Here is a 27,227-nt window from a genome sequence, read left to right as displayed (position 1 = left end):
GACTCATAGGTTTTACAGATCTGGCCTTGTCTAATTTCTGAAAAACTTAGGGTCTTTAATAAAAAGTGCTCTCACTAACACTGTTATCGTACCATCCAACCCGTTTTTTTCCAATTTCTTCAACCAAACAAGAGATGAGAGTTCGATCTGTCCCCAAAATCATGTCCAAAATCATAGTTGTAACCAAATAATGAATAGGTTGGCACCTCACAAAAATAAGAGTTGGATCCAACCCAACCTACCCATCCCGTACCCATCCCGCAACCAAACACACGGTAAGATTCCTACCTCTTCATGTATGTAGTACAGAATTGTTTACTACTCTCCCGTGGAAAGAAAATAAGCCACACGAACATGTAGGAATGTTTACGACTCTACTGCTCGCGGTCGCGGCAAGCGGCTTGGGGTAGGATGACGGGCGCACAGCGCAGCTGCAGCTTGGAGTAGGGCGCCGGCGCATGGCATGGACTGAAGCGAGACGACAATGGCGACGCATGCGGGAGCCTACTCTCGTTGCTCGTCGTAGCCTCACCCTGCGACGGCGTGGCTGTCCAGGGGAGCCACCCACTCGCGTAGTGGCAGCAGCTCGCGCAAAAGGATGAGCGAGTCCGAGGGCTGAAGCTGAACCATCTTTTTCCACCTTTAATTAACAGCTGCATCATGTGAGATAACAGGAAAAAAAAACAAATCTGACCGCATTCATGGAATTGTAACTTTTCTACTGGTGAATGGAGAATTTGTATAATTCACAACATAGGGACATATTCTCCTTACGTCGGGACACATTATGGCAAAATGCTACAAACATCTGGGCTGAATAGAGCCTGTTGATCTAACAAGGCGTATACATATCAACACACCCTGGAACCTCCATTCCATTCTCACGCTCAGCTCCTGCCGGCATGCATGGCAGCCCGGACAAAATCTTCGCATGTCGCATAACCACTCGAAAATACATCCGTCAATGCCCCCATGACATCAAAGGCCTCCTGCATATCATCTGATGAGGTCATGTCTTCAAGCCAGGAGAGCAGGTTCTTGGACAGCCCCACCATCTCCTTCATGTTGTCCAGCTTCTCTTTCATCTGGATCTCCCATTTCTCAAGGCTGCCAGCAGATTCATCTTCCTCACCCATCTTGCTCATGCTGGATGATTTTCCCTTCTTGAAGAACTGCTGTAGCTGCTCAATCAAGCCAGTGTACACAAGCATCGGCTGAACGATAGCGAAAAGCTTCTCGTCACTTGTATCAGAGGATGAACCTTCGTCTGACCGAACAGCCAATGATGACGAATCTGATGACAGCTTGAGGGTTGACCGCCCGTGCTTATGTTGCATGTAGGCGTGGTAGATGCCCCTCTGTAGGAACACAGGGCGGTGTTGGAGCCAACTCTCGTATGACTCTGACAGAAGGGAATAAACCATCATGAACTGTACAGTCTCCTCGGAGGACCCTGAACCACCACGGGACCCAGAGACAGATGCTGAAACTCGAATAGGAGAATCCAGTGTTGATGCAGAGCCGGACAAGTATGTCGTGACAGCCTTGGCCATTACATGACGCTGCTGGTTAGCACTTCCATCTGCAAGATAAGAAGCCATCTGGACCATGAATGGAAGAAACCGGGAGTTGCTTTCCCTTCCCCCACCTTTGCAGTCTGTGCTAAAGGAAGCGCCTGTTGCAAACCTCGCTAGCATCTGGAGGAGCCAAAAGCACCATCTTATATGAGAACAATTATGTGTAATATGAATAAATAATCCAAAAAATCGTGCTGAGCAAAGTAATCTGCGGGTGATACTTTGAAATTTATTTTATAGACCAAAGTACTATCTGTTCTGCTTTAGATATCAAGATGGATTCAAATACTCCATCCATCCCACACAGACTTCCCACAAAGAGTGTCATTCTCACTCCCAAAGGAGTCAAACATTTTTCAACTTTAACCAAGCATATACAAGAGATTATTAATGTTTATGATACATAATAAGTATCATTAGATTAATCATTGAATATATTTTCATAACAAATTTATTTGGAGATATAAATGTTGTTAATATTTTCTACAAACATACTCAAACTTAAGAAAGTTAAAATGTCTTATAATTTGAAATGGACAGAGTAGGGGTTAAGATGTACTCCCTCCGTCCCCAAAAGAATGTCACCTAGGTTTGTGCAAAAGAATGTCCATCCAGGGTTACTATGGGTGCGCTTAATTTGATGGATATCCCTGGATGGGAGATGGCGGTCCATAGACAAGCCTGTGTTTGGTTCATGGGCGAGTTGAATATAGATACTCCCTAACAAAAAATTGGCAAGAGAGCTTATCCATGTTTTCTAATCTTTGCCATTAGTAAATAATTAAGGGTTATTAGTATGTTATATTATTGCTTAGTAATTATGATGGCAATATTAATTTTGATGTGCATGTTTTATATGCCAATTAGGATAATAGTGGTGCTAATTAACATATTTTGTTTTTAATTAGCTATTATCATGACAAAATTAGTGTTAGTGCATATTTATTAGTATAGCTGTCATTTTCAAAAAATATAAATACAATTAGTCAAGTGAATTTATACCATCCACTTTCATCCATATAATCGAACAGAAAAATGCCTCGGCCAATCAATCCAACCAAACATGCAGCATTGATAACCATATCCCGAAACCCATGGATGGCCATATGACCATACCCCATCTAGCCTCTCAAACTAAATACACCCTATGTTTGGATGCAAAGTAAAATCGAATGTATCTAGAAAAACCAAAACATCTTTTAATTTGAAACTACTTTTGATCTGTGTATTAGTAACACGATCTAATGATATAGAGGCACTTATGATGAATGATTATTGACGAGAAATCGCTGAAATTTGAATACCATGAGTGGTCAACGATTTCTGGAACTGATAATAAAAGAAACAAGAATAAGCAATATGCTATCCAACTTTCAAAATATTCATAAAAAAAAAAAAAGCTTTGTCAATGCAATAATTGATTTCTCATGGACAAAAAAAAGGCCTGCATTATCTTAGAACCTGGCATGCTATATTTCTTCTCAGCAAGAGAATTTTAAAAAGGGCATGAAGTAAAGCAAAATCTAGGAAATAATACGAAGTGCAGTCCATAGCAATTGAATTACAATGAAATGTATTATTAGAATTTTTGCATTATCTTAAAACAAAAATTTAGCATTACGTACCAGCACAATGTCATATGTCAACAAACGGAGACGACTCCCATCAGCTCGTCCAAGTGAATTCAATTGGTCCCAGTACTGATCAACACACCTAGTGTACTGCCCAAGAGGAACAGATCGCCCCCTCAATGGAAAGATACAATTACACAATGTCTCATTGTTCCGCAAGGTAGCACCATCCCATTCCTTTTTTGGATTCTTCAGTGCAGCATCAGCACGTTTAGCTTCCTGATGGCATTGGTAGTGTATGATGTTGAAGTGGCTAACAGTGGTGTAAACACAGTCCCCACGGCCACTACCAGAACTTGTTGCACCTAAGTTCACTCGTTTACTGAATGCATAGACTCCCAACATGTCTGTTGGTCTTAAGGTGTACCCTTCTCTACAAACCATACACGCTACACCATCCTCCTCTTCTTCCACATCATCCAAACCTTCAATCGTAGGCTGAGATACAACAATACGTCTAACTCCATCAGAAGCAAATTCTTGACGCATTCCCATTCCCTGATATAGGGGAAAAAAGGTCAGTGCCCATTAAAATATGCATATGTAGAACCATGGACCTAACAGTTATTATAATTAGAAACATCTGCAGAATAGAACTTCTGAAACAGGATGGATAACATCAGAAACATGGCAGCTGATGAAACTATAAGACTTACCTTTAGTAGCATCGCTCTTCTCTCAAGAGCACGGCGACGCATCTCATCCCTTGTAGCATGTCGCAGCTCTTGAATCTTCTCTCCTAGGAAACCATCGCCATTATTTTCATTATTGGCTAGCGTATCCAAAAGATTTTCTGCTCTTGCACCAATTTCATTTTCACCAGGCACCCCTTCCAAAGCATGGAGCAGCGGTAATATGCCTTCTTCATCAATGCATTTCTGTGTAGACAGATGGCCCTTGGCCAGCCCCTTCAACATTGACAAAATGGGTGGAATAGATGGCAGTTTTAAGCCAGCTGTCCATTCTTCACTTGTTCTAAAGCCAGTCTGTCCTGCAGAAGCAAAGCTTTCCTTCACATGCTCAACAGCAGCTTTCGTAATGCCCTTCTCCAGAATAATATCCTTCAGCCTCTCACCACACGAACTAGTCTTGAGTGACTCTGATACACGAACAAAGTTTTCGACAGCAGATCGCTGTGTTGACGCCTTTTGGCTTATATTATCATCTTTTGGATTATCTTCATGTTGCTTCTGCAATCGATCAAATTCAGTCCAGTCCCTAAGGTAGGGCTCAAAATGTTGAATAAGAGCTTCCATAGCTGCTGGCTCCCCATAGGTCAAATACGGCAGGATTCTTGCCACCATCTCCTCATTCCTTTGCTGCTTGTTTGATTTTTTGGCACCTGAAGGATGACATATTCTATCCAAAAACATGAGAACAATTTTCCTGGCCTCCTCACCAGCACCAGTGGCCTCAATACTAGTTGTAAAAACACTTTGGGCGATGCTTATGTCACTCTCATTAGCTTCCATAGTAAGACTTTCTACAATTAGTAGAATACCTTCAGCTGGTTCCATTGCATCCGCAGAAAATGCACGTCTAGCTGTCTCAAGCAGCAAACCTAAAGCACCCAGACGTAATAGGGCACATCTATTTTCACGGATTTTGCAACAATACTTGAGAAGGTTAAGAACAGAAGCCAACTCTTCTTGATTAGATCTGAACTCATCATCACGTAGGCTCTGCCAAAAAAACATAAGAACATTAATACAAAAGTGGTCAATCTCAAGCCTTGTTAACAAAACTGGAACACAAAATTCACTTTGTTTTAAAGTTCATATGGATAGCTGCTCAACAGATTGGAGAGCAAGGCATGAAGGTAAGGTAACCAACTCAATGTGTAAACTTAAAAGTGCATACCTGAATCATGCTCAAAATAATCTCAAGGAAGGTAAGGTAACCAACTCAATGCATAAACTTAAAAGTGCATACCTGAATCATGCTCAAAATAATCTCAAGGCCTCCACATTCCCTAACAGCACCTGCTATAGCAAACTCAATTTCAGGATCTTGTGATTCCTCCCTTTCCTCATCCAGCTCTTTAATCATAGGCTCAGTAGCTTCACCATCTAAACCCTGATCATAAAATACAAATGTCTTATGAACATTACACTGAACCAATGTTAGTAAAGTCAGAACATCTATGAATCCATCATGAATTGTCTGAAAGTGCTTAACCCAAAGATGCAAAGAATCACAACAGGCACAATAAATACTAAGTAACAGAAAGAAAAACACTCTCCTCCAGATTAGTTTATTATAGTACAACAATTTTATTTTAAAAACATAAGGTGTGACAGGATTTGACAAATCTGTATGCAGGCCCGCAAGAAATCAGCGTCTTATTGAGTATATGTGGATGCACATCAATATAGCAAATAAGTGACACACAGAAGTTCCAAGTACTAGTGGACATTGAACTAGTTTAGGTTATTCGCCGCTAACAAACAGTTCTTATACACAAGCATCAAGGTTCCTTTGGACCAAATAGGTGATAATAAAACAAAATATTAAAATAAAGAAAACAGAAACCTTGATCCCCATAGCTAACCTGCAGTCTGTAGGTCACTGTCATTGGCGGGCAATCTCTGATAGATGAAGCAGCAGTTATTGCGCTGACATTGGACAAAGAATGTTGAGTTTGACCATGGTTCTTCCTCCATACTTGCTCATAGACTTGGGAAATGCTCAGATCGAGTGAGATTATACTACCACCAACTAATAATTCCATACCATAATCATCCTCCAAAAGTCCAATTAAATCAAGCTGGTTACATATTTTGTTTTTCACATCCCGCATTAGAGGGCCAACATCCACACTGGAGTATGGGTTCTTTGTCATAGAACCCCTGATGAACTCCTCTTGAGTATGTGCCTTGTTCAGTATCAAGAGATAAACAGGCTCTGGTTTCACAGGGCAAATCAGATTGCAGAGTTGCTCCACAATAAACTGCAAAAGAGAGTTTTTGATAAGACAAAACAACAAGATAATAAATAAATTATTCCCTCCATTTCTTGTTATAAGGTGCATTACGATTTGAGAGTTTTTTGTCACATATAATCCTTTCGTCTACTGATTATCTAGATAGTACTAGTAGTATATGGTCTTTTACTTGAGAGTTAAGCCTTAGTGCTTCTATCTAAGTAACCTAGTTATCTCTGTTAAAGCTGTACCCAGCTTCTATCTTAGCATCTAGAATATGCCTGGTATCTACTTTATGCAGTTAGAATATGCTGTAGTAGTTGGGATGCTTTCTTATGTACCAAGTTTACTTTTCCTATACAATGAACCTAAAGTACTTTGACCCACTTGTATGTGTTACCTTGCCGACATTACTAGCTGCCAACATATGTAGGTCGGTTCTTTTATTTAGGCAGTAAGAGTAGTAAAGCTGTCCCTGACTATATGCAATGAAAGCGAGCTAGTTTGCTTCAAACAGAACCTGCCTCCTAAACTCCAGCTACTCTATTCACCTCTGCTCATCCTATAGCTGCTGCATTTCTAACATTTTCAAGAAGTACTTTAACCATTAATACCTTGTACAATTATATTATCATTATCATCTACTACAAACCAACATCTTACTAAAAGATGTTAAATACAAATCGAGATGTGCAGTAAAGTTACATATAGTTTGACTAATTGATGACCAAAGTTTACAATGTTTAACTTTTACAATTTACGAATTCTAATTCACCCTACATTCAAGTTTACAATATTTAACTTTTATGAATCCTAATACACCATACATTCTGAAATGGGTAGTATGCATAATATGTTTAGAGTTGCTATCATCAAACTATAAGCACAATATCCAAATAATTTATAATAATAAAAAATAGAATGTGCTCGTACCAAAGACGTCCGTCTCTTTTTTTCCTTCACATGCTTCTGCAATCCAGAGATGCAAGCACGAATAAATTGACGTTTGTTTTCAGTACTCTCAACAAGCAAACTATCAAGAAGGTCTTTCAAAAGACGATTGCAGTCATTTATTAGCTTTGTCTTTTGCACAACAAGCCCACGGATCACCAGAAAAGCTTCCAGCACTTCAGATAGTAACCTATCACTCATAAACCTGTAGTATGAGGGAAAAAAGGGTAAGGACATCGAAAAGTAACCAGGCATATTGGTAGCTTAATTAGGAGCACAAACAAGAATTTTACCTTCCTCTGATATTGGGAATTTCAAGGAACTTGTTCAGGAGCTCAACAAGCTTATGGAGAATGAATCCCTGTGATATATCAATGCTTAGGCTTCTCTCCTGTGATTCAACATTGGACACTTCTTTTGTTATCAAAGAACATAACGTTGTCAAACAACCACGAACAGTTAGGAAAAGACGAGAAGACTCTGAATCAATCATGGTCCCAAGTAACTCAAAGTACTCTGCTGCACTGTCACCAGCTGAGAGTGTTCGAGGAAGTAGTGACATGAGCAAGTTCAATAACTGAAATTGTCTAGGAGTGTTTGATGGGCATAGCAAGCTTATGAGAGTGCATATCTCAGATCTTATTGACTGGGAACACGAACTTAAGATCAAGTCTGACACCCAGTAACCCAAGGCAAATTTTGAGAAGTCACTCTTACTTGACTCCAGACATGCACGACGCTTCCATCTGAGTCCATATTTGAGAACCAGATAATCGGACTTATACGAATCATGACGTGCCTTCTGAACAGATCCTTTCACTGCTTGGGATACTTTGTACTGCCTCCGGACGAAATCTAAATATGATGCACCATTCTCCCATTCAGAATAGCTCAGAAGTGGAATATCCTGGCCTCTTCGACTTCCACCATGAATTTTTCCAGATATATCTGACTGAATCTTAGCACTGGGATTATTAGATGTGTTACCAGTTGTATCATCGTTCTTAGAGTGCAATGTCAAGCTAGATACTCCCAAACCCGACTCTTTGTCCCCACCATCAGATTTTGGAGGCGTGCAAGCCTGAGAAATTATCCTCAAACAAGGAAGAATAATATGTTCCGAAATTGCAGGATGTTTTGCTCCAACCTTAATAGAAGAGAACAACAGTTGAAAGGTGACACGTAATCTTGCCTCCCAAAACTCATCCACAAGAGCACAAGTCTCTGATAGCAGCAGTAACTCTTCTCGTGTTGATTGTGCAATGTCCATGGAACGATGGTGCTCAAGACAATACATCACCTTCTTCTGAATCAAGTTGTTTAATTCCTGAACCGCATCTTCATCACTTTCAGAGAATGAAGATAGCACAGCCCTAGCAAGAGTGCGTGCTGTCCTAGGGCCCTGATGAATGTTGTTTTCAAATAACTCTGATAAAATTCCAGCACTAACAAGCTGCTTCCTGCAGTATTCATGTTTTGAAAGCACTTGTAATAACTCTAAGCATTGTGTAACAAATGTAGTACTACACCCATAACAACTATTTGGAGACCTTGGTATTGAAAAGGCTGGTAATGCATTGGTATCACTAGAACTTTTCTGGTGCAGATATGTCATTAAAACACGGCGCTGCCCTTGCAATGTCTGAACACTTTTGCTCACAGAATCAAAAGCTGCTTTGCATTTTTCACCATATAGAACACCAAGAAGTGCAATCTTGCGATTTACCTTGCATGTGGGCCCAGGCAAGGACACCATCATCTGCTGAACAGCATCCTTCTGCTGCGAGTCTATCTCGTGTTCACCTATGCTTGACACAAGTTTGATGAGAGGCTTTTTAAATCCCATCAGTTGCTGGTACCGCCTATGAGCATTTTCCGATTCTGACTCTATTGCTGCCAATCCTTTTCTCATGTCGTCATCATTTTCCATGTCGTCAAATGAAAAACTGGGTTTTGCCATGAAGTGGAATTCAAAACGGCCATATTTGCTGTATCCACACTCATTGCAGAGGAAAGAATCAAGATTTTCATAGTTAATATTTCTACACTGCCGGCACTGATATGCATTTTCATGGCAATTACTACATATGCCGTGCTTATCAGTGACAGACCTGCTACACCGTGGGCACTGCAGTGATTCAAGGGACGAAGCTTGAAGATTCTCATAAAATGAATCAAGCTCAATCATGAAATTGCATGCTGTAATCGGAATGGGAAATTCAACCTTCAATTCTGTCTGATTAAATGTAAGATGGCAGCTCTTAGCACGCTTCCAGAGAGTCCAATTATTCTTCAATTCTGACAAGTCAGTCACAGGCCTGTTGTTGTAATACAGGTTGAGTACTTTCACCGATTTAGACTTACGAGCATCATAAACATTCATTGTAACTGACTGTATAGTAAAGCTTCCAGTGCATTTTATTATAATTCTGTTGTCAGTAAATTTGGTCTCGGACTTGAGGGTTTCGAGCTTCGTCCTTGAATACGGAACATCTGGACAGCTGCAGGTAACACAAGGCTCACTCTCTAAGTAATAGCCATCAAACTCCACTAAGCAACTCAGCGTGTTGTATATACGAGAATTTGGATGATTTGCCAATAGCTCATTCTGAGAATGGAGCGTGTCAAAGATGCAGCTTATGACCTCAGATGTCAAACATTTATTCACAAGTTCAGAGTCATTCTGCTTTGCACTCAAGTCATTCACTTTCCCAAGTAAACAGGTCATGAGGTCAGTGTACTCAACAATGTTTTGTCCATATATGGGAAGATGTATCACCTTCTGTAGAAGAATCGATAGCATTGCCTCCCTAAGTGGGTTTTTTGCATGGTACCACACTCCAAAGAGAACACATTTAGCCTCATGACGGACACCTGTTGAGTTCCATTCTAGCAAGAATATGTCAATAAAGTGCTTCAACATGTCACCTTTCTTGTCACTGAACATCTCTACAGCCTGTTCCATGTCCACGCAAGATTTTTCTGAGGAACCTTCAGAACAATCATCAGCCTTCCGCTTCTTTTTCAAATCTGAAGACTGCGAGGTAGTTCTCGTAGAACCCCCGAGATCAGCATTCTCTGTTTTTTGTGCATTATGATTGGCATCTTTTCCAGAATAGAAAGCCAAATTTAGAAGCTTGAGAGTCTGAATAACACACTCTTCACTGAAATGGTAAAAATTGTCCATGAGAAATGGAAGAAGATCCATGTGCTTCAAGCAGAACTTTTGCCAATTCTTTGGCCTTGCCGCAGCCACATCACAAAGAGTCGACAAACATTTTATGAGCTTAACACTTCTCTCATAAGGCACAGGATTTCGGAAACCTCCAGACTTGTTTATGATCTTATTAAGTTTCTTAACTTCATGGGAGTATTGCCACGAATCCCTCACACTATAGTAGTGAGTCTTGCTGCCACATAAATGAAGGAAGAGCCTCCTTGCATACCTCCGAACAAATGTAGTATGAGGATTGCTAATATAGCTGCAAAGCACATCTTGATATCCATCCAACTTTAGATCCTTGGTGTTGGGAACCTTGTAGCATCTATCCTTCTCAGCAGACTTCTCCTTCTCTGGTCGAACCATACTATATACAAGCCGGAAAGTATTCTCCAACAATAATTTGTAGTAGTCCATGAACAGATCAGTTGGATGAGATTTAGCGTATGAATCTGAAAAAAAGGGAGAGAAATTTCCAGCTGGCAGCTCTCTTCTTATTGTCAATAGGGATCCACAGCCTGAACCAGAAGAACCAGCTTCTCCATTTAAGGATGATGACTTGAAAACATGAACAAGTTGCTGCAGAATATCCATAAGATAATTCAAAAATGTCTGCTGCCTGAGGGCAGAACAGGCACGGACTAACTGGGAAGCAAACTCATTTTTATCCTGGTCAGCACTGGATGACGGGAGAGTTATTGTTGTTGATGCCAGAACCTGAGCAGGACCTTTCTCTGCCAAATCAGAGCTCCCACTTGACTTTGAATGAGAATTATCACTCCCAGGCTGATGCCAGTTGCGGAACATAAGTGTGAAGAACATGAAAACAAGGATCGATACTTCTCCAAAAGTGCATCGCGTTCTGGCAGGGAACGGTTTATTTACATTGACTTCATCCATAAGCCACTTCACAAACTTCTCCAAATCCAAATTTTCTGGCTTTGAACTATCCATGAAAGGACCACCAACTGCAGAAGAAAGCCTGTAGAACAACTGCATTAAAGGTATGGCTCGGGTACCAGCAGTGGTCCCCATCCAGCCTCTAAGCTCTTCAATTAGATGGTTAAGTACCAGGGAGTTAATGGCACGTTTTGATGCAGAAATCGAAACAGTTGTCTGGTCTGTAATAGTCTCAGGTAAGTCTGCAGACTCATATACATGAATTGATGATGGGGAGGTCTGAACACTCCTATCAGCATGAAGAACACCAGAATCCGCTAGCTCATCGACAGAGAAATGGATTTCACTGCCTTCGCCTCCAAATGTATCAACTTCAATTGGTATTGCTGACATGCGATGATCTTTTGAATGTGGTGCTGGTAGGCGATCTGCATCAAGTATCTCATAGCAAGTTTCACATAGGTCAAAATCTGGACATACGCTACAGTGCCACCTTTGCCGAAGTATTGGAACGGTGGAACAGCCATCACAACAGTATTGCACTGATGATGTGGCAGGATCTTCTTCAACCATGACCTGAGAGTTTGCACTGGTGGAATTCATAACAGAAGCACTTGCTTTAGCTTGGTTTTCAGGAGCATCATCATTAGCTATCATTGTCTGCTTGGGGAAAGGGACTTGGAGAAATCGGGATGAGATAGCCAAACTGAAAACCAGCAATAAAACACAGCTGAGAAAATGGTATAACAAAAACCAAAGGAAATCTAGCAAATGTTAATAGTGGTACTCTAATTAATTTATAAACAAAAGAAGACAAAACCACCTGCTAGAAGTCTGTACTGCTTCATATGGTGCAAAGAGCAGCTTCTTCAGCAGAGCAACTGCAGGTCCCACTGAAACTCTAGGATTTTCATTGGAATGAAGAGCCAGGCATTCAGCGTAGCTATAAATAAATTCCACACAGGGCACAACAAGACTATTTATCGTCTGTGTGTCTGGCCTGTCTAAATCTAAGATACCCCAGAAAACTTGCATAAGACCATCAACTAGTTCTGTACCTGCACAATATATAGTCATTATAATAGATATTTTTATGTTAGAAAATATTTGAAATTAGAAATGCTTCACATTTTCTATGCTCAAACTAGTAGATACAAATGTACGTCGGAGAGTCAAGTTGCCCAATAAAGGAGTCCACAACGCAAGTTGACAAAGTTGCACATCAAAAACAACAAAAGCAGCAGCAGAATAATTGCTGTGACATCTTTGCAGTTTCATATAATTTAAACTGTAAAAGTACTCATGTTTACACATGCTAACCAGCAGACAAGAAGGATAGCCTTCAGAATCATTTAGCCAACCTTCTTACAAGACTTAACTAAGCAAGCAGGTTATCTCCAAAACAGAAATAAAGGAGGCAAATACAAATACAGCAAAAGAAGACAAATAATTGACACATTGAGAAATACCACTACATTTTTATGTGCACATAGGGGCCACATAAATGCAGCCTATACCATTATGCTGATTGGTAAAAATTAATATAAATATCTAATCCTGAAATCAACATGCAGACAGCAGTAGTTAGATATCCCTTCTAAAAGTCAACATGCAATAGTCAAGCAATACAAATTTGGTTAAACAAACAGAAGTACAATTAATACCGTGAGTTTCAAGAAAAGAGGCCAGGTTTGATTTCCTATGCAATGCAACTTTGGAAACTGTATGGATCTGGGCTATAAATTCTTTTATCACCCAGCTAGATGCAGCGCCTCCAACTCCAATTCTTGAAGTTATTGCTGGGAGTGATTTTATTACCCCAAGGAGACGCATGGTGTCCTTAACCTGCACAAACATAATCCATAAGTAAACCAAAAATGGTGGAACAGAGGGAGAAATGGACCCGCCCATGGGCAATAAGATAATAGACAAACTGGCATTTACTTGATAGTACATGTCCTTCTTTGGGAACACAGCCTGAAGGACACGACATGCAGCAGAATGTAGCAGAGGTTCCCTGTCACTTTGAAAAATGGTTTCCAATAAAGATCGGCACTTCATATTATCAAGTTCCATGCCTACATCAACCATGTCAGTAAAGCAGCTTGGTTGGCATAGCAGGTATATGCGTGAGAGAATCCTAAGGGCATCTGCCAGAACTTGCTCCTGGATAGGAGCAGCCTTCACGTTTTGGGGTCTCTTTCCTGATCTACCACCAGTAGCATTACCACCCAGTGCTTCCATATCAAGCGCAGCGTCCATTTTTTCTTTCCATCCAAATTCATCTTTGGCTCGACCATAAATTTCAATACAATCTATCCTAGGTATAGATGAACCATCGAACGTTTGACCAACAGTAATTGTGAACTCTTCGTCCGCCAGAAGTGATTCAGCAGTAGTAAATGGTATATCATACCATGATCTCATGCCTTCATCAAGCTTAATGACTCTATGAAAAATTGTGATCTCAGAAGGAATGCTGCTAGCAGATGTGTTGCCCACATGGATCCGGCAACCAACCATGACTATATCAGGGTTAGGATTCGAAATAACCACCTACAAACAAAAAATGGAGTGCCAAATGTTATTCTACATCAATTGGTTTAGGCCAGTACATAAAACAAAATCACAGTATAAACAAACCAGAACATCCTACCTTGAAGCCAGCAGGTGTCAGACTCTCTAAATACCCATCATCTGATGTCAATCGTTGTTTAATGCTTTCAGAATCACCACTCTTGGTTGTTTCACTATTAAACTTAACATCACATGTAAGGCAAGTTGTCTTCTCAAAGAAATCAAGTGGAAATTCTGGTTTTGTGCCAGTGTAAGCTCTACTGCTGAGTATACTGCTGCCCAGTTTCTTTGTTTGCTCTGTTGTAAGGTTCGTCGAACCATCACCTCCACTAGGTGTATGAGAGTAAATATGAAGGCTTCCATCATCATACAAAAGAAGACAATGTGTTTTATCTTTGGATAAAGGCTTATAGGCAGCAACACCAACCACTGAGGAATTTGCACCAGTACTGTGCCTCATGTTTTGTGCAACCAACTCATGAGGACCCAACGACACCACAAGAGGAGCATTTGATTTAAATTTCGATAGGCAGGTAAGGATACCACTGCCAGATACTAGCTCTCTCCAGCAGTAAAGCCCGGCTGGCTTGGATTTACCATCATGATCCTCACTTATATATGATAATTCCGTTATTGATGAAGAATCAGCATTCAAGCGCCCCATGAAGGTTGTGCCATCTTGATGAGATACAAAAAGAAGCCTGTAGGTTGATGAGAAGTACAATGACAACCCTTTATGCATGGATATGACATCTTCAACCAAGACTGTTTCAGTCAATATCTTGGCACCAACATCGCCCACCAATGTAATATTCAGCCTATATAAAAGACCCCCTTCAGATAGAACAAGTAGCACCAATTTCCCCATTGAGGAGGGGACGAGGCTTGCATCAACTATCACATCATCAGCTACAGTAAAATAATGCATGGGGCTAATATTATCCTGTGAGAGATCATATATCTTCACAAACAGGTTTGTTACTACCATGAGCTGTACCTGAGAACCTTGAACCCATTCCAAACGACGAATATATGCTCCTTCCAGAGCAAGTTCTATGGCAAGGCGATCAGTTACTTCACCACGACTATTTAATGTTAGTACTTGGCAGTCCTCATATCCAGCAACAGCAAGGTAATGGTCCACCAATGGATTGTAAACTAAATGGACAATTTCAAAGCGAACAATATTCCTGGAAAGGGGCTTCACATTGGTTTTGTCTGCAGTAATAGGTACTGCAGTAGGCTGTCCAATGATTTGTCCCACGTCAAATATAGCAACTTTATCGCCTTCTCCAACAGCAAGCTTACCTCGAGTGCTGATACTGAGCAATAATTTAGCAAGAGAACCATTAGCAAGATGTGACTTTAGCTCCCTAGAATTTGGATAATCAGCTTTTATCTTCAGGTCCAGTGATCCACTTTTAAATACTTTCTTTAGTTGGAAGAAATCAAAGGAATGTGACACCAGCACATCACCTCCTAACAAAACTTTCCTGTCTTTCAAAAGATTCAATTCCCTTTGGCTGAGTATAGTAGGCAGCAATTTTTTGCAGATTTCAAGCACCCTTACCTCAATATCCTGATTTTTAAGAAATAAAGGAAGCCCATTGCTGAATTCATTTGGCACAGATAGCTTCATGGTATTATCAGCATCAGTAGAAATGTCATCTTCAAAATCAGAACCACTATCCAGAACCTGCTCCACATCCTCGTGATATGGCAATATGGGGTGGAAGCTGCTAGCAGCAGGCGGTGGTACAGTAGAGGTGCCAGTGAATTTCCGAGGTTTCAGACACTGACAGCTGCTACCTCTCACACCTCCAGCCCCACAGTCGCAGAAGAAACGGCTTGATCTGGAGTAAACAACACGATGCCCTCGATGACACACCTTGGCACAGACTGAACAGCAGCCTTTGGAAACTGTTAAGTCACATGTATAGCAGAAGTACCAATGCTGTTCCATGAAATTACTGCCACTGGATGTAAATGTGCACACTTTTGACGCTAGAGCTTTATCACTGTTTCCATCGTCTTCGTCATCTCTATCAATGCTGCCTAATTCCCCATCAGATGTACCATCATCTTCGTCTTCCTCACCAGAGCTAGCATCACAATCAACAGCAGTATTACTTACTTGATTCGTGCGAATGACAAGATTTTCTGAATTTTTCAACTCTTTTAGGATGAGAGATCCTGACCCAAAACTGCTTCCAGGAGTTTTTGATGAAAGTCTCTTAAGCTCACTTCTACTTAGTCCAGTATCACCGAACACTGCCTCCACAAAAGAAAACAGAAACTTCAAAGTTTGCAGTTTACCCTCATCCTCAACCATTGTCTCCATCAGCATCAGAGTGTTTTCAAACAAGTGCTTGAAGTGTGATTCCTCACTTGATAGTTGAACAAGAAAATGGAAATATGCTCTAGCAATCTGGAGGTCATGTGACAAAAATGCTTGATCAAGTAATGGTAGCAAAGAGTTGAAAAGGTGATGCTGAAATTCTTTGTTCAATGTTTCATATGGAGGACCAATGAGATGCTTAAAGAAATCCACTGTCAGTTCTCTAATTGCAGGATTAACTGTAACAATTGTGCTTTCAGCTTTTACAGAGGGCCCCAATATTATACATTCTAACCACGATGAAAAGCAGGGCACATCCATTCCAATAAATTTGTTTTGCAACTTCTCTTTAAGACCAGGACAAAAACCATTGCTTAATATATCAGTCAATAAGTGGATAATCTTCAAATTAACCTGCTCAGATTTGCAATCCAAAACATCAATAAAGACTGACATATCAGCACGCCCAGATGCAAAAATACGGCTTGCTCCTTCAGGAGCTCCTTCTGCATCACCAAGGAAAAATTTAAACACCTCTGATTTAGATTGAAGGTCCTCCACTACATCAACAACTGTAGAAACCAAAATCTCTTTCACCCCGCTATCCATGCTACCATTCAAGTTTATGTCAGCCAGGAAACCTTCTAGCTGCTTCAGGACAAACAATTCACTGTATCTCGCAAGATCATTCCTGTTGTTAATTAGACTCATAAATATATTATCACAGTCTCCATGAACAGGTCCAAATATATGATCTGATCTAACTTCCATCACCATACCAAGCAATTTGGAAATAGCACCCTCATCAACTTGGTCTCTGTCCCCTGGTTGTGCAACCTTTATACATCCAGTAAAGGTTTGCATGATCTCATTTATCACCAAAATGCAAGAAAGGAGAGCACTGTTGCTAGAAATGTAATCCAATGGAAATCCATGTAACAAGCACTTCTGGAAATAATATTTTCTCTGCCCTTCACCTAGCTTTGTGGTGACTCTATCTATCCTTGATGAAACCTTACATATGGATTCCAGCATTTCCAAATATGAACCAGATTTCTCAAAAAGAAGATGGTGCTTGGATTTGTCAAAGACAGAATGCTTGAGCAGCAGGGAAGGATAACAAGTATCCAAGGAAGACCTTTCAAGAAATGACAGATAAGCTTTCTTAAAAGTACGAAGATAGATCTCCAGAAGAGAAGATAGGATATCCAAACAGTGTCCACTGTTCTCAGTTATGTAGATTGACAAATTCTTCCCACAAGTAAATAGGTCCTCACCATGAACCTCATGTATTCTGTGTGAATCCACCTCAGATTCTCCACCTGTCTGCTGCATCCGAAGAACAGAATTAATGTGAGAGAGAATAAAGGAAATCCATGCTCCTTTCCTGGGGAAATCCCAATTCTCCAGTGTACTTGAACCAAGAATATCAGAGTGCAATAACTTTAGGAGTTGAAATATTAACGCAGGTAGATCAACACCAACATGAGATGAAGCACCACTGCTGATACTAAGAGCAAATGTTAGGAAGGCATTGACATCGGCAAGGTCAGGCTCCAGGTAATAATTATTCGGAACAGAATCGTTGCCTTGACAGCATATACCAGAGAGAGTACTCCAGCAAATCAAAAATATATATCTTTCCACAATGAGATCATCAGCAACTTCAGGGCTCCTACCACTCCAAGAACCAAGGATTTGTGACATAGTTGCACCCAAATAAGCCAAGTTCAAGCCCAAAGTTTCAACAGCAGCTTTATCAAAATAGAACTCGGCATGAACTGGAGTAACATCAATTAACTGAGGGAGCAAGTTACTAGCTACAGAACTCTTTTTGACTGAACCACCAAACAATTCCTCAACAATAACAGTGGCAAGGGATGGTAAGCAGTTATTCGTGGAACGTGACTGGCCTTCCTTCAACTGGATATCCCACAATCTGGATCTTAACCTTGTAAATAACCATGATGGGTGTGTGAAGGGGTACAGCAACATATGACGCAGGACAAGCAGAAGCCTTGATAGGAGCAATGCCCATCTTGTCAGCCCAGCCACAGTTACACCAGACACAGGCTGTTTCATTTTTTCTAGGGAAGAGAGTACAATTTTGACCAAATCAGCCTTTTCTGACTCTGTGGTTAAATGGAATGCTGCCAAAACAATTTCCAGATGAAAAGGACACGGGAGACTTGCACAGAAATCACTAATATTTAATGAGCTGGATGATGTATCATTTGCCTTCTCCAAAAGATAAGTAACATACTGAACAAAAATCTTTCTTCCCAGACTAAAACCTGAGTTTGATGTGTAACTCATAGCATGCACAACGAGAGCAAGTGTATAGTGGTTATAGGTATACTTCCCACTTTCAACATTAAACACTTTTTCCACAAGATATTCCCTTAAAGAAGCAGGACATTCATCACAAACAAGAAACGTTTGTAGAAGTTCAAAACAAGCTGCATTAATGTGTGGTAATTTATTTTCAGAAGAAGACATCATATTTCCAGTGCTGCTTTCATCAGGGAAGCAAGCTTGGCACTTAAGTATTGAAAGAAGTTGATCTAGATGACAGGTACTGAATTTTCTGCAAGCATCCATATATATAGCACTGGACCACTCTGGAGACAAGATGGATGTTTCCATAAAGCACATCAGATCAGCAGCTAACTGAATAAACCCCTGCTGGCTGTTTGATGGACTGCTCCCAAGAGATGTTGACTGTTCAAGACTTTCATTTAATCCTGCAGGACGTACTTCAGCAAATAGATTCCCAAAAAGTGCATCTTCCTCATGACTTGCCACAGACTCCAATTCTGACACAACAGCTTGTTTTGGGCAACTCAGATGTTGCTTCTCACTTGTGAATGATTTCAGTCCTTCTTCATGGAGGAAAAAAGTGAGATGTACTAAACCACTCAACCATTGATGTCCTGAAGGGAAAATAAGCCATAGATACTCCTCACATGTATATTTCTTAAGCAATGGTACCTCCTCCGAACGGATATGACAAGACAGGTCACTTGTATCTTTGTTGCATGAATAATCCATGACATCTTTGTCTGGTTTGTCCTTGTCAACACGACTTGTCCATCGTTTGGCGTCTTTAAAAAGTTTCAGCACAAATTGAACAACATGAGGAGAGTAAGCTAAAGGAGGCACCAAGCAAGTACCACATTTTTCATATCTCCATATATTAGGATTGAAGATTTCCAGCATGGATGAAAGAATGCATACTTTAACTGTACAACAGATATTACTGTTGCAAACACTAATGTTTTGCATTACCTGTAGAAATTCTTCCAGTATCTGCAGCAAGATAGTGCCAACACCATCTACAGAAAAGACTTTGTCATGATTAGAGAACTTGAACTTCAGTCTGAACAAGGCTGGAAGACTATCAGCACATCTTGCTACCGAGGATAACAACATGGCATCAGAGGCATCAGGGGGGAACTCCATAGTGAGACCACAGACTAACTTCAAAATTCTTTGGGTGAAAGACAACCTCAAGTCAATGTTTATATCTTCAACCATTTCCAAAGCAGGAAACTGGCAAAGCTTATGCACCAGTGTAAGAAGGCGCGGCATACAACGTAAGTGAGCAACAGCAAAATGCTGCGCTAATGGCACCATGGCATTTGGAGACACTGCACTGCATGATTGGGTATTCTCTAAAGTAACATAATCTCGCTGCAAGTATTCTGGTAATAAGGCCAAACAAAACCGCTTAAGGTCATCTTCACTTTTCGAGCAGTTGAAGCCTGGTAACGAAGAATTAAAGATAAGTGAGAACTCATCAAATGAAAAGCTGTACAAAACATTGATTCCCTTCGCATGGGAAAGACCCCAGGAGTTTACCTTTTAGATAGCAGAAATATTTCTCTTGTGGGCTCATGCGCTCAGTTTCAGCTTGCACAGGTGTCCACTGTGCAATGATGTCATTTATAATGCTGGGTTCCAATGAGGATGCCTTGTTGAGAGTACCATTAAGCAGTACGGATTCCACAAAACAGGCAACCTCATTCTACAAACATGTGACATAATTGTTAAGAAATAAATAATGCAACAGACTTCTAAGCGGCTCAACAAAGATGGAAACAAAATGGTAGCAGCCCATCAAATTATTCTTAAGATAAACATCTTGTACATTTTGAAGGTTGGAAACTCAGACAAAAATGGTGTGGTGCCCAAGGGGGCTGGCGCCCTCTCTATCTCAGCCGTTGCATGCAATTGCCCAGTCAACTTTAACGAAAAACTGGTTAATTGTGGCATAGTAAAAAAAGAATATTTACAGCAGATAGAACTGGTTGTAATTGGATTTCTGTGTAGAAGCAGATGATGTTGTGTTGCAGATTGGTGTATACCTGGTTTTTTTGTAATATAACTTTGTATTCCAGATCACATTGTGCTTTAATTAATGTATTACAAAGCTCCACGTTATGGTTTCCATATTATTGGGCCTTACAAAATCATATGTGCCTTATAGCCATCATGCTATATGTATATGGAACGCAGGTACCATGGTGTGCAACTGAAAATTATGGAACTATACCATGAGTAGTTCAACATAGAAGAATGAACCCCATATAAAAACATAAGCACATCATTTTGATTCACAGAAGTTATACGAGTACATATTTCAATTTTTTTCTTGGATGCCCAGCTGTCTGCTGTTGTTAGTGTCTGTTTGAGCAGCTTTTCAGAATTCAATCCAACGGTGTGGATAAGCAGGGCACCAGCCACCAGGGTGCCAAATGCATACTCAAACTCAGAATGATAGCCCCAACTATTTAAAACCAAGCCAATAGAACTTACCAGTAAGCCAAAGTCGTCACCCACATACGATGATTTTTCTAGATGTAATAGACAAAATTCCAAAGATCTCTCCACAATCTCCACAACTGTTGGCTCCACTTGCTCCACTGATAACAAAAGGTGAGAATAGAAAATAGAAGTGAGAACAGATCAAATCATAACCTACACTAGACCTCTAATGGTTAAAGAAGGACAGGAAACAGCAGAAAAAAGGCAATAATATTGGGGAAAAATCTATCAATTACTATCTAATAAGTGTGAATGAGTACTCCAGTAATCATAGGCAAGAAAAAGAAAATGATTTCAAAGAAAGGCAACTTTGCAACAATGGTGTACAAGTTCTACCATTTTATTTATTCAACACCAAGCATCAGAAAGGAGTTGAAGCTTCAGTGCTTTCAGTGTCATTCAGAAGGTTGCTATGCTACTAAGAGCATGCCCAATATCAAGGGAGTGAGTGACATGGAATGCAATAGAGATTGCTTCCTAGTATCTCATCGAGAATCCTATCAAGATCTCCATAATCAATACTCCAGTCTGGAGCACCATATATGATATAACAATCTATTTACAGAACTACTTTATACATTTCTCATCAATCAATGAAGTGATACAGACTGCTAGGGAGGAGAAATGATACATCACAAGATAAACCCACTGCCTAAGACGGATATTAAATACTAAGTGCAACATAGACAAAAGAAAAACAAGACCTCCAGAAGCAGCAAGATACACCATACTGAAGAGCACAACCAAGAAGGCAACAATCCACGTGCTCAAAGTAAGGTACAGGAATGCAATAAATATCAGTGTTTCTTCTAGGAAGAAGCAGAGAAGTATCCAAAACACAAAACCATAGGCCCTCACTAAAGGATAAGAGAGCAGAAACAGATGGAACCGCAAAGTATACCTGCCATTGGGGAGGATTTGGACAACCCATCCTTTAACCACACCGAAATCCATATCCCAGCTACCCATTTTACACTCTCCCCAAATTTGTCCACACCCGTTTCCCCGATACCTATGGCATATGGGTAATTGGGTAGCGCTAGTGTCCAGCAACAATGGTGGCCTGTGCCTGCTTGTCGAAGTTCTTGGCAGAATCGGGGTGTGTCAAGGCAATGGCAGCATTGGCACTTGTGGTTATGGGCAACGTTTCAAGCTTATCGATGGCATCCTTGGCATTCTTGATAAGCCAGTCAACCCCGCTGCCATGCTGTACACAGCAGGGAGCAGCACTGGAGCTCACTGAGCAGCTGCTTGCAGCATGACAAGCTGAAGAAAGTGGCCCATGGTGTTGATAACGACCACCTCCATTGTCATCATGTGCTTCATGTACTCCGCCACTCCGGGGGTGTCACGAACTCGGCCTTCACCTGGACGACGGTGCACGGCATGGTCCCAGCGTCGAGGAACCCCCGCTGGTCGTCCAGGAAGATTATCCGGGCCACCTCCAGTGCCACGCCCAGGCGCATATGGACAGCATGCTCTTCTTGAAAGGAAAGGGTCGCTGGCAGCGTTGGGGACAAAGCCCATCACCAAGGCATCGAAGTCCGACAACATGGTGTCCAGCATGCTGTCGATGCTCTCCTGGTCAAAGCCCTCACGTACCCCTTCACCAACAAGTTGATGTGCCTGGGTGCAGCCAGCGTTCCATTTTCTGAGCAATGTTTTCAGGTCGTCCGATTAATCGCGATTAATCGTCCTGGTCGGTCAGGAGTGCTCGATTAGGAGGTCCGACCCGACCAGGTCGACCAGAAACCTGGTCGTCCGATTATTCGTCCACTTATCGCGATTAATCGTCCGATTAGGACATGGACGACCAGGCTGTGTGCTCTGTTTTTGGGCTTTTTTGACTGGGCAGATATGTGGGGGGTATGGAGATGCTGTTGGTTGTCCCAGTTCTCCAGAAATAGTTAAGAAGGAGATGTTGGTTTACATCAAAAAGAGTTGAAGATGAAGAGGAATGTTGGTTTACAGTAATGCAGTCTTGATGCTTCCTTTATTGTGTATAATATAGTGTATATATAGAGGTATATATATAGGTCGACCAGCTGATATGCCTGGACGACCAGGGACGACCAGGGGGACGACCAGGGTCGATTAATCGACCTGGTCGCTGATTAATCGCGATTAATCGCCTGGTCGGTCCCAGGTCGACCAGGATCGACCAGCCGACCAGAAAACATTGTTTCTGAGAGCTTGAGGAGCGGCGACGCGACACTTCCCTTGCATGCAGGCAACGGCAGCAGGAACTAGGTCGAGAATTGAAAGTGACCAGATAAAATGGGTTTTCCCCTCCCCATACCCTCTTACAAGTGGGTACGCCCATATCCTACCCATTTCTAATGGGTGAAAGATTTTTTATCCATACCCTACCCGTTTAGCCTGGATACGGATTTGGGGATGGACATTGGATGCCCAGTGACAGGTATACCGCAAAGTAAACAAGGCTCAGGTCACCAAGGGGCTAATCCACAAGCTTAAAACAATGCTGAAAGGGTGACAAAAAAATTGCAAGGTTCAATCCAAATCTCAAAAGTTCTCTCCAAACATTAGAAGTCTTAGGGTTTCAAGATGATAGAGATCACACTGGAACAAGGGAAACATGAGGAAACTCATTGCATATCTGGAGGCACTGAGGCTGATGGGTTTCAAAATGATAGTTCCAAACCACTTGCTGGACACAGTGAGGCTGATGGGAAGTGGCACGAACAGGGTACTGGAGGCAGAGCCGGAGGCCGGTGCGGTGGGAGGAGGCAGAGTCTAGCACGGTTGGAGGAGGCGGATGGCACGCGGCTGTGTGCAGGACTGGTGGAAAAAGCTAAGAAGCTGCCTGGGGACTGTTTCTACGAAAAGCCAGAGTCCAGATCATCTCTGAGGAGCGTTGGGACCAAAAAAAAGCACAATAGAAGCAACTTGTTCAGCTTCCTGGAAGCTTTTTTTTTGTGGGAAGCTGCTGAATAATCAGTCTAAAAACAGGATTTTAGTCTTGCTAGTTACTGCAGTGCTCCAAAATCTAAACACCTAGCTCCATAGTTGGCAAGAAATGGGAACCACGGATCACCATTGCATCATCTTCTACCAAATGATAAATATAGGTAAAGAAAAAATGTGTCCAATCTACACTGACTGCTGATGATGCAGTTCAGCCACTGTACCACTGAGAACTCATCCTGCTAACCAAGCAACCACCAGTCCAATATTAGGTAAAGGTAAATAATGATTCGTCAACCACAGGGAGAAGTATAGTGAACCTGATCCATGCATGAAGCATGCATTTTTAGTGCAACTGTGCATAAAGTTCTCAAGTGACTAAAACTAGCTCTAATGGGTCTCTTCATAGTCATAGTATCAAAATACTCACAAAAATGTATAGAGAAAAAGGAAGCATTCATGACCTCATGACACCCAATGATGACAAAGAACAAGCAAAACTATAAACCATTAAACCTCACATCACACAAACATGACAGACTGAAGCAGAATGCATGTGGACCATGCCCTAAAAGAGTGAAACAGAAAAAAAAAATTCAGGATGCCTAAACCTTACTAACAAACAATTTGAGACTGATACTAAATATTAACTGAAGAAAAGCTTGAGCTATAAGTGAAACAGCTTTGAACTATAAACAATATTAAAATGTTATAGAATTGCAGGTGCTCTCGTGGGTGACCGGTTAGACCCAGGTTCGAGCCCTGCATCCTCTTAATAAAAAAGAGAGGGTGCAGTCTGCTCTATAGAATTATAGACTAACATCATATCAAATTCCAAAAGAGAAATGAGGCAACTAAAACATCATATCAAAATACAAACGAGAAACAAAGCAACTAAAACGTCCTATAAAAATCAAAAGTAAATGAATCAATTAATCAATTAAGGATATGTAAGTTGCTCCACAAGAATGAATATGAAGCTTTCATCAGCAACTAAAACATCCTATCAAAATCCAAAGTAAACGAATCAATTAATCAATTAGGGTATCTAAGTTGCTCCACAAGAATGAATATCAAGCTTTCATCGATCAAACAGAAGGCGATACTTTTCTTACTCTCTAATAACCATAAACAATTTAAGATCACACAATAAAAGGTAAAGCAGCAACATCACGTCTAGTATAACACCCCAACAGTTATAAATCGCGATAGTAGCAGCAAAGCCACCACCCATGGTCCACACTCCACAGCCACCACCCACCACCATGCTCCACGGAATCGATGGACAGACGGGAAGGAATTAGCGGGCGGGATCGGGGAGCACACCTGAGGCAGGGAGGACAGCAAACACGACGGCCCGGGCGGCAGCGAGAACGGTGCGGGCGGCGGCTGGGTCAGCCCACTGGCCGGCGGCGAGGGCCCCCGCTAGGGCCTCCAGCCCCGGGCGCGCTGCGGGCGACAGGAGGCGGCGCACCGGCGGCTCCGGCTCCCCGGAAGTAACTAGGAGGTCCAGCATCGCCGAGATCTCAGCCACCGCCATGGTCTGCGATCGGCAGCGGCCCCTATACAGAGAGAGGAGCAGGCCTCGGATCTACGCCCTTTGTGATGAGAGGGTTTTGTGTCATAGAGTAAGAGGAGAGGAGAGAGCATGCGACTACCGGAGGAAGGTGATGCTACGAGTGGTTTTTTTATTTTATCATCATACCACAAATTGCTTTTTGGTTTTGTCTTCCTTCGTGAGTAAGGGTAGATTTCATTGGACAAAGAATCCCCTTTGCACCTTAGGGCTTCTTCAGTTTTTTTCGCTTCATTACATATAATAATGTTTGGACATATAGAGCACTAAATATAGATTAAAAAATATCTAATTGCACCGTATATATATATTTTATGAGATGAATTTTTTAAATATAATTAGACACTAATTACTATAATTACAAATATACTATAGTATTAAAAAAAATCACGAACTAAACAAGGCCTTAGGTCTTAAATCCCAACTATAAAGTTTTATAGCACATCAAGTGTTTGGATAGTAACAATAAAATAATTTATAGAAGTCCTCGGTACTCCACGAGATAAATTTATTAAATTTAATTAAGTAATCTATTATTAGCACATATTTACTGTAACTTTAGTGTAGCACCATATTATCAAATCATGGACTAATTAGGCTTAACATATCATGCTCTATAGTATAATTTTCTAACACTGATATGATTTTATATCTATTTTGTAATAATGTTTGATTAGACGTAGTGACCGCCAGCAAATTTGACAAGAAACGGAGTGTCTTTGAGCAATCTAATTTTTCTTAGTGTCCGCTGGCAAATGGCCACTATTCTACATGTCCCACAGCCAATTCTCCCTTAAAAAAACAACTTTACTAGAGCTTTTTAGTAGAAAATGAGCTGTTTTGGGCCTTGTTCAGTTGAGAGAAAATTTTGGTTTTGGCTACTGTAGCACTTTCGTTTGTTTCTGACAAATATTGTCCAATTATGGACTAACTAGACTCAAAAGATTCATCTCGTAAATTACAGATAAACTGTGTAATTAGTATTTGTTTTCATCTATGTTTAATACTTCATGCATATGTCACAAGATTCGATGCGACGGAAAATTTTGAAATTTTTTGGGAACTAATCTTTTTGACAAGACAGCTTCACATGGCAAAAAAGAATCAAATTACTAGATTGTCCTTTTTTTCTTTTTTTCTTCTTTCTCAATCTTCTCACGTTCTTTCTTTTTTTTCCTCCTCGTTAAATCATCCCGATGCAGATGCCTCCCTGATGCCGCTCTCTAGCACAACCTCCCCGGAGGCCCGAAGGCCCATGCCCCAGCGACCGCGAGCCCCAACGGCCATGCCCGAAGGTCCTTCACGGCAGCTCTATCCGAAATTCTAAAATTCTAAACTAGTTTAAAAACCACTAAAAACTTAAACTTTTTTAAAACTTTGCATAATAACCTAACCACCTAGATAAATAACCTGGTAATCAATAATAATAGGCCACCTAGATAATGGTCGACTTCATCGCGGAATGGACGGACCTCAACGAGCCCCCCCCTCCGGATACCTCCGACCACTGGTCAATGTTCTTCGACGGGTCCCTAAATATCAATAGCACTGGCGCCGGGATACTTTTTGTATCACCAAACAAGGGCAAACTCCGCTATGTCCTTAGGCTTCTCTTCTCGGCATCCAACAACGTCGCCGAATACGAAGCATGCTTGCATGGCATCCGACTGGCTGTCGAACTCGGAGTCAAGCGTCTTTACGTCCACGGCGACTCCGCCCTGGTCATCAACCACTTAAATAAGGAATGGGATACAACTCACGAGAAGATGGACCTCTACT

General features: G+C 41.2%; 1 protein-coding gene across 2 annotated transcripts; it reads right to left on the bottom strand.

The window, feature by feature from the left end:
• On the bottom strand, window positions 676–25,562 carry LOC8076264 (auxin transport protein BIG). 2 transcript variants are annotated; one of them, XM_021465461.1, is made up of 14 exons: window positions 25,199–25,557; window positions 20,936–21,042; window positions 19,979–20,144; window positions 13,859–19,881; window positions 13,147–13,758; window positions 12,867–13,047; window positions 12,026–12,260; window positions 7,376–11,908; window positions 7,065–7,287; window positions 5,760–6,158; window positions 5,141–5,284; window positions 3,865–4,890; window positions 3,203–3,706; window positions 676–1,697 (listed from the first exon to the last, which is right to left on the bottom strand). In XM_021465461.1, exons 1-14 carry the CDS (start codon window positions 25,410–25,412, stop codon window positions 888–890), a joined length of 15,177 nt encoding a protein of 5,058 aa, XP_021321136.1. In that variant the 5' UTR covers window positions 25,413–25,557; the 3' UTR covers window positions 676–887. The 2 variants fall into 2 exon arrangements, with proteins under 2 accessions (XP_021321136.1, XP_021321137.1); XM_021465462.1 differs by lacking the exons at window positions 676–1,697; window positions 3,203–3,706 and having other exon boundaries at window positions 4,759–4,890; window positions 5,069–5,284; window positions 25,199–25,562.

This window comes from Sorghum bicolor, chromosome 7, assembly GCF_000003195.3.
Source record: "Sorghum bicolor cultivar BTx623 chromosome 7, Sorghum_bicolor_NCBIv3, whole genome shotgun sequence".
In the NCBI taxonomy this organism is placed as follows: Eukaryota; Viridiplantae; Streptophyta; class Magnoliopsida; order Poales; family Poaceae; genus Sorghum; species Sorghum bicolor.
The sequence above is the reverse complement of the archived record's forward strand: the minus strand, read 5'-3'. Positions and strand labels throughout refer to the sequence as shown.

Excerpts from the sequence above, each read along its gene's own strand:
- LOC8076264 (XM_021465461.1), bottom strand. The coding sequence starts at position 25,412 with ATGGCGGTGGCTGAGATCTCGGCGATGCTGGACCTCCTAGTTACTTCC. Across the intron at positions 21,043-25,198 it reads TGCTGTCCTCCCTGCCTCAG|TGGAGCAAGTGGAGCCAACA; the intron begins GTGTGCTCCCCG and ends TTTTGTTATCAG. Across the intron at positions 19,882-19,978 it reads ATATTTCTGCTATCTAAAAG|GCTTCAACTGCTCGAAAAGT; the intron begins GTAAACTCCTGG and ends CTTCGTTACCAG.